Raw genomic sequence first — 7,842 nt, 5'->3', positions numbered from 1 at the left:
CCCCTTACCCAACAGAAGCAGGAACCTGCTTAAAAGAGTCATAGAGCATAGAAACAGACCCTTTGGTCCAACCAGTCCACATCAACCATCTTCCCACCTGTCTGTGCCCATATCCCTCCAAACCTTCCCTTTTCATGAACTTATCCAGATGTCTTTAAATGTTGTAACTGTACCTGCATCCACCACCTCCTCTGGTAGGTCAATAAACACACAAACAGGACTTATACACTTCATGGTAAGGTCCTAGGGAGTGTTACTGAACAAAGAGACCTTGGAATGCAGGCTCATAGCTCCTTGAAAGTAGAGTAACAGGTAGATACAATAGTGAAGGTGGTGTTTGGTATGCTTTCCTTTATTGGTCAGAGCAATGAATATAGGAGTTGGGAAGGTCATGTTGTGGCTGTGCAGGATATTAGTGAGGCCACCTTTGGAATATTGTGTTTAATTCTGATCTCCCTGCTACAGGATGGATGTTGTGAAACTTGAAAGGGTTCAGAAAAGATTTACAAGGACGTTGCCAGGGTTGGAGGATTTGAGCTACAGGGAGAGGCTGAACAGGCTGGGGCTGTTTTCCCTGGAGCGTCAGAGGATGAGGGGTGACCTTATAGAGGTTTACAAAATTATGAGGGGCATGGATAGGATAAATAGACAAAGTCTTTTCCCTGGGTTCGGGGAGTCCAGAACTAGAGGGCATAGGTTTAGAGTGAGAGAGGAAAAATTTAAAAGGAACCTAAGAGGCATAGAGTGGTACATGTATGGAATGAGCTGCCAGAGAAAGTGGTGGAGGCTGGTACAATTGCAACATTTAAGAGGCATTTGGATGGGTATATGAATAGGAAGGGTTTGGAGGGATATAGACCGGGTGCTGGCAAACAGGACTAGATTAGGTTAGGATATCTGGTTGGCATGGACGAGTAGACCCAAGGGTGTGATTCTGTTCTGTACATCTCTATGACTCAATAAGTCTGTGAGAAAAATATGTTGCCCCTCATGTCCTTGTTAAATCTTTCTTTCACCGTAAAACTATGCCCCCTTGTTTTGGACTCCCCCACCCTAGGAAAAAGACCTTGACCGTATCTATATGCCTCATGCCTTTATAAAGCTCCAGAAGATCATCCCCTTAACCTCCTAAGCTTCAGTGAAAGAGGTTCCAGCCTTTCCAGTCTGTTTGGGTGCTGCCCGACTCCTGAACTCCTATGGCACCACCAAGTCACAGGCTGAAACAGGTGTGGCCAGACATTTGTAAATGTGGAGCATGAACATCTGTATTGACCTGTTGGCTTAGATGACGATTGCACTGAAAATCCTGGGGAATCTAGGTCGAATTCTTCTGACACCTTCCCATGGTTACCAGGTGAATGTTGCAGAGATAGCTACTCAAAAATTAAACACGAAACAACAGAGTGGCTGATCTTGACATCAAAGCAACGCTTGGGATGGGTGGTGCCAAGGAGGCCAAGTGAAACTACAGTCAACAGGAATCAAGGGGGGGGGGGGGGGGGGGGGGACGCTATCCTCTGCTGGTTGGAGCCATAGCCAGCACATACCACGGCTGTGGTTATCACCATCCTATCTCAGCTCCAGGACAGTGCCCTTTGTCCAACCGTGTCTCACAAATTGGATTGAGCTTTCTGACAAAGTTACCACAAACAGGGCAGAGCAGTAGACGTGGCTTACTTGCATTTTAACGAAGCCATTGACAAGGTTCTGCATGGGAGACGAATGAATAAAGTCGGATCACATGGGATTCAGGGTGAGCTTGCCAACTGGACACAAATTGGCTTAAACATAGGAGACAGAGGGTGGTGGAGGTTTGTTTTTCAGACTGGAGGCCTGTGACCAGTGATGTTCCATAGTGAGTGATCCTGGGGTCCACTGTTGTTTGTCATTTATATAAATGATTTGGACGAAAATATAGGAGGCATGGCAAGTTTACAGATGACACCAAAAAATCACAACACCAGGTTATAGTCCAACAGGTTTATTTGGAAGCACTAGCTTTCAGAGCATCGCTCCTTCATCAGGTGATTGTGGACAATAAGATTGTAAGACACAGTTTAAGACACGGTCTTACAATCTTATTCTCCACAACCACCTGACAAAGGAGCAGCGCTCTGAAAGCTAGTGCTTCCAAATAAACCTGTTGGACTATAACCCGGTGTTGAGAGATTTTTACACTTTGTACACCCCAGTCCAACACCAGCATCTCCAAGTCATGACCAAAATTGGTGATATAGTCACCAGTGAAGATTATCTAAGATTACAAAGGGATCTTAATCATTTAAGGTCAATGGGCTGAGGAGTGGCGGATGGAGTTTAATTTGGATAAATGTGAGATATTACATTTTGGTAAAACAAACCAGGGCAGGACTTATAGAGTTAATGCTAGGGCCCTGGTAGTGTTCTAGAACAGAGACTGAGGGGTTCAAGAACATAATTCTTTGATATTTGTGTCACAGGTAGACAGGGTTGTTAAGGTGGCATTTAGTATGCTTGCCTTCATTGCTCAGGCCATGGAGTATGGGGCAGGGAAATCATGTTGAGGTTGTACAGGATGTTGGGGAGGCCTGCTCTGGGGTAGTGTGTGCTGTTCTGCTTGTACCTGTTCACCATCTACAAGGTACAAGTCAGGAGTGTGATGGACATGGGCACCAGGCAATGAGAGCATCACTCGCAAGCCTCACACCGTCCTGACTTGGGACAACATTGCAGTCCCTTCAGTGGGACTGTGCCGAAGTTCTGGAACGCTCTCCCCACCCAGTTCCTCGAGGGCAACGGGGAATGTACGATAGATGGTGACCCAGGCACGGACTCCCACATCCCACAAAGAAACTAAAAAACCAAGAGAGGCTGACAGCCGGCTCTTTCACCCTGTGTTTATTGTTTTAACTCCATACAGAAGGTATATCATATTACAGTAGGATGTCACCAACAGTCACAGCACAATGCTTACTGGCAGCAGCAAATGTGCTGACACACACCATCCCATGGGCAGGGCAAGGGCTCAACAGGACAATACACAAGGGCAACTCTGGGCTGTGGGGTGGTGTCAGGGAGACAGGTTACTGGAGGATAGAACTTCAATGTCAGGAAACGGGTCACAGGGTCAGCTGTCACAACTGGCAGGGGAAACTGACATTGGGGTGACATTCACTAAAGGACCAGGGTCTAATATCAGGGAAACAGTTACTGCAGGAACATGTTGAAAGGCCTTTCTTCCTTGACTCACGTTTCACGAGTAGAGTTAAATAATGTGCACTGATGGCTGGTTAAATGTTAGGAAAAGAACTTCATTAAAGGTTCACTGTCAATGCATTCTCAATGCAGTGTAAGGACAGGAACTACACGGGAACAGCAAGCTGCCTGAATGATGCTCCACTGGGCAGATCAGAGTGAGACAGGCAGCACAGCAGCAGCAGCAGCAAGTTAGTACAGCAGAAAGACCGAGTGTGGAGAGAATATTGCCTTCTCATGGAACCCTCAGGGACAGCGGGAGCACACATGAGAGAGAGCGAGCACGCATACTGTGTGTGTGTGTGTGTGTGTGTCCATACACAAGTTGCAGAGTGTAGTGTGACCATTCTCAAACTGGCACTACTTTGAAACTTTAGCCAAATGTGAGAATGTTTTAAAAGAAAATTGTACAAAAAACGTGCAACTAAACTAAAAGAATTTCTCTAGTGGCTTTCACCACCTCAGCCAATGGATTAGCTGAAAATGTAGCCAATGGTGTGACGTCAGATGGAATCTCTTCCTATTGTGTCCATACATTGTTGGGGCGATTCCAGCTATTCCCACCAGAGTCCAGAGATTTTCCCATGGAATTCCAGATTTTGTTGCTCACACCAGGTTAAGCGGAGAGTGTTTCATCTGATCACATTCTCCCCGTGCTAGCTGTTAGTGAGGTGAGGGAGCAGAGATGCAAAACACTGCAGCGCGGTCTCGCGTTTTCTGAGAGAGGGTGTCGTCCAGGGCGGGAGGCTGGAAGAAGCCGCTCAGGAATGTGCAGGACAGGGCGAGGGATAGGAGCGGTCACTGGGGCATCGGCTGGATTGGCTGCAGGGCTCAGGCAGCCAAAGGCCCAAGGCTCAGGTCCACGTGCTGAGTCAGCCAGATGACCTCGGCGCTTTGCTCACCTTCCTCCGACTGACGGATTGGAGCCGCCAGATTCTTAAAGTCATACCGCAGCTTGAAGCTAATGTTCACGTTGCCCATTTCCTCCTGGGGGATCACCTTGATGAAGAAACCAACTTTGTTGGATTTGCGGAAGGCCACAACGCTGCAATAGGACACAGGAGTTTCAATATTTAAACTGCAAACCTCATTGACCCACTGAGTAGAGGCCATTCGTATCTGTGCTGGCTGTTGGAAAGACGGACTCAATTGGGGGAGGGAAGTGGGACATTCTCCACAGACATGTACATAAGGTTCACTTCAAATGTTGAGAACACTTCATGTGGAAAATGCTGATTGATTTTTAAAACATGGTCCAGCATACTGACGTCGGATGGGCAATACTGAGAGACAGCTGCACAGTCAGAGGGGCAGTACTGAGAGAGAGCTGCACAGTCAGAGGGGCAGTACTGAGAGACAGCTGCACAGTCAGAGGGGCAGTACTGAGAGAGAGCTGCACTGTCAGAGGGGCAGTACTGAGAGACAGCTGCACAGTCAGAGGGGAAGTACTGAGGGAGAGCTGCAGAGTTGGAAGGCAGTACTGGGGGAGTGGGGCGGGGGAGGGAGAGAGCGCGTCTGTGTGAGCCTGTGCACTGTACCGTCACTGAGGCAGTAACAAAAATATATTGCATCATCAGATGGACAATGTTGGAGGAGTTGTGGTGTCAATCATTCCCAATATGACTAAAAATGGAACAGATCTGAGGAGTTAAAATATTCTCCTTGAAGTTACACATGAGTCTTGTTCACGAATTCTAGTATTAGTCTCTTAACAGCCCATCATGCAGACCATAATCTGGTCCCTTCTTCACCCAAGATCCAACAGTGAAAACTCCACCTTCACAGAGAATGTGCCTTTGGTCACTGAAGTAATGCTAGACAGGTTGATAACTAGGTGGAAAGATTGTATCAAAGTCGAGAGTGTGTTGCTGGAAAAGCACAGCAGGTCTGACAGCATACAAAGAGAGGGAACATCAACGTTTCAGGCCTCATTCCTGATGAAGGCCTCTGGCCTGGAATGTCGATTCTCCTGCTCCTCCGATGCTGCCTGACCTGCTGTCTCCCTGTAAAGACTATCATTTTGTTTCACTTCATTTGTGGTTGGAGAGTAAATTTGCAAAAGGATTGCTTTACAACAAAGGACTGAGGAAGGAAGTGCTGTAAATTTGGAAAGAGAGAGAGAGAGATTGTTTTCCTGAAGCTGTCGTTTTTAACCTGTAAATCAAGGGAGATTATAATTTTTGAACAAATTGCTATGCGCCTCCTGTGAGGAAATGGAAGAATCTGAAGGAAAAGTTTGGAACTGAAGGACTTGGGAAACAAAATTGTATCCTAACTACTTCTGTCATTGAATGCTCCACTTTCTTCCTCTCCACCCGCATCACCGATGTTTGTTTGTCTGTGTGTGTGTGTGTGTGTGTGTGTGTGTGTGTGTGTGTGTGTATGTCACAGAGATTTAGAAGGGGCTTAGAGTTTGAGCTGGTAAAGTTTATGGTCACAGTTCATAGTTGTTTACCTGTGGTGTGAATCTATTCATTTTGAATTTAAGAATTCTTGTTAAGTACAGAAATCCGGCTCCTATTTTCTGTTAACCTGTATCCATCAGGCAGGTAAATTAGTGAATCTTGTTAACTTTTGTAAAACGTGATGACACCAGCAATAGCAGGACTCTATTTCTAGCGCCCTACCCAGTGAGGTATAATGTGGATAACATTTTTCTGAGCGTTGCGTCATTGTTGGAAATGCCAGGTTGGCACCGAATGAGAGCAGGAAGCCACCAGCTGCAGAGTGACAGCACCATACTGTAGCTGAAGATAGCAGCTGGAGCCTGCAGGACTGGGTGATTCAGAGAGAATATTATAAACAATCATGGAAATATCCATCAGACACCCCAGGAACAGGGCAAGGTGAACTTTCAAACTCTCTCTGAACGTGCATCTTCAGTCTGTGAAGGTGAGCACACATTTCAATGGCAATTACCAGCTGGCCAGCAAACCCTATTCGATACAAGGTCAGGCACGAACCCCCTTGGTTTGTTTTTGGTTTATAAACCCTCGTCACTCACTCTGGGTCATCGTGGAAATCCTGTGGCTCAGCCAGTTCATCATATTCAGCTGCAGCATCTTTTCCAGCGAGAACAATCTCCTTTGAAGGAAGAACGACCTGAAACAGAGACACAGCAGAATGGGAGCTCACAGCAGCTGAGTGCCTTGGGAGGGAGGGAGGGTATGGTCAATGTCGCCCGATACTCAACGACAGAAGTGGGGACAGTGAGCACACCAATTTCCAAGGGGCTGTGGGGTGTCCAAGGGAGTCAGTTGTAAGCCAAGGATCAGGAGATGATGCAGTTGGGGATGGCCTGACCCTGGGGTAGACGGGCACAGGAGTGTCAGTGCTGGCCAAAATCAGGGGGTGGTCAGTCAGGACTGGTCTATGGCTGAGAGGTGGGGGGAGGGGGGTGGAGTCAGCACCAGCCAGCAGCTGAGGGTCAGGGGTCAAGGCAATCAGTACCAACCACGGAGGAGGATTGTTCACTGGTTTACAAGGTCAGGGATGAACTCACCAATGAGGGAGGAGTGAAGAGAGTGGGAGAGAGGAGGGAGGGACAGTGAGAGGGGCGGGGGAGAGGGGTGAGAGGAGGTTGAGAAGGGAGTGAAGTGGTAGAGGGAAGGGGGGAGGGAGCCAGGGGGGAGGAAGCGGGGGGGGGCACGAGGGGCGCACGAGGTGGGGGGGGAGGGGCGCGAGGGGGAGGAGGTGGTGGGGGGGATAGAGAGAGACAAAGAGCAAGATCAAGGTGCATAATCTTATATTTGGAGACTGGTCATTCAAAGAATGATGTCAGGGAGCACCTCCTCATGTGAAAAGGGTCTTGAAAAACTGGAACTATTCCCAACAAAGAAGCGGGTTCTGAAAGCTGAGCCAGAGTTTTCAACAGTGGGATTGATCGATTTTGTTGGGAAAGGCTACACATCCAAGAAAGGTAGATTGAGTTAAGGTACAGAGTAATCATTTATCCAGCTCCAGAGATCGACTGGAAATATCGCGCTGGGTTCGTGCTGTCTGGCCAATTTCATTCAGATGTCTTGGATGAGCAGTGGGAATGGCCTTTGCACCCCAGAGTCAGAATCGTGAGTGAAGCCTGAAGACAGGTGAGAACAATGTGCCATACACTCTCACGGAAATGTGGGCAGGCAGAGCTCTCCGATAAACTGCAGAAGTGAGCTTGCATTAAATAAAGGAGTTGGCAGCTTACATTCCTCATAAACTTCATGTTGTCAATTTAATGGTTTGAAATTATCTCTTAACTTTGCTTTGAGCAACAGTGAGATATGAAAAGTAAAAGGGCTACATGTTGCCAAGACTATCATGTCAGAAACAGGTAGGGCTCATGCTGTTAGCACTGAGCACATCTCTGACTGTAACAGTGACTTTACTCCCATTTCCAGTCTTGACAAAACCTTCTCCCCTCCCCCCACGTGCCTCTGATACAGAAAGGAGCTGGAGGCAATGAGAGAGAGAGGCGGGGGATGAGGAGAAACCAAGAGGAGTGGAGGCAGAAGGGAAAGAGGCAGGGTGCACAGGGAGGCAAAGCAACGAGAATGGTGAGTAGGGTGGTGAGACTCAGTGAGAGAGAAAGACGGCCCAGAGGCAGCATTAGAGAGAGTGAGA

General features: G+C 47.7%; 1 protein-coding gene across 1 annotated transcript in view; it reads right to left on the bottom strand.

The window, feature by feature from the left end:
- Positions 1-2,861: 2,861 nt before the first annotated feature.
- dctn4 (dynactin 4) overlaps positions 2,862-7,842 on the bottom strand; it is a 45,326-nt gene continuing 40,345 nt past the window's right edge. Inside the window, 2 exon segments of the mRNA XM_072590308.1 lie at positions 2,862-4,279; positions 6,239-6,382. Coding sequence (XP_072446409.1) covers positions 4,066-4,279; positions 6,239-6,382 — 358 coding nt within the window. The 3' untranslated portion in view covers positions 2,862-4,065.

Source organism: Chiloscyllium punctatum, chromosome 20 (genome assembly GCF_047496795.1).
Source record: "Chiloscyllium punctatum isolate Juve2018m chromosome 20, sChiPun1.3, whole genome shotgun sequence".
Taxonomy (NCBI): domain Eukaryota; kingdom Metazoa; phylum Chordata; class Chondrichthyes; order Orectolobiformes; family Hemiscylliidae; genus Chiloscyllium; species Chiloscyllium punctatum.
Note: the sequence above shows the minus strand (reverse complement) of the source record. Positions and strands in the feature narration are given on the sequence as shown.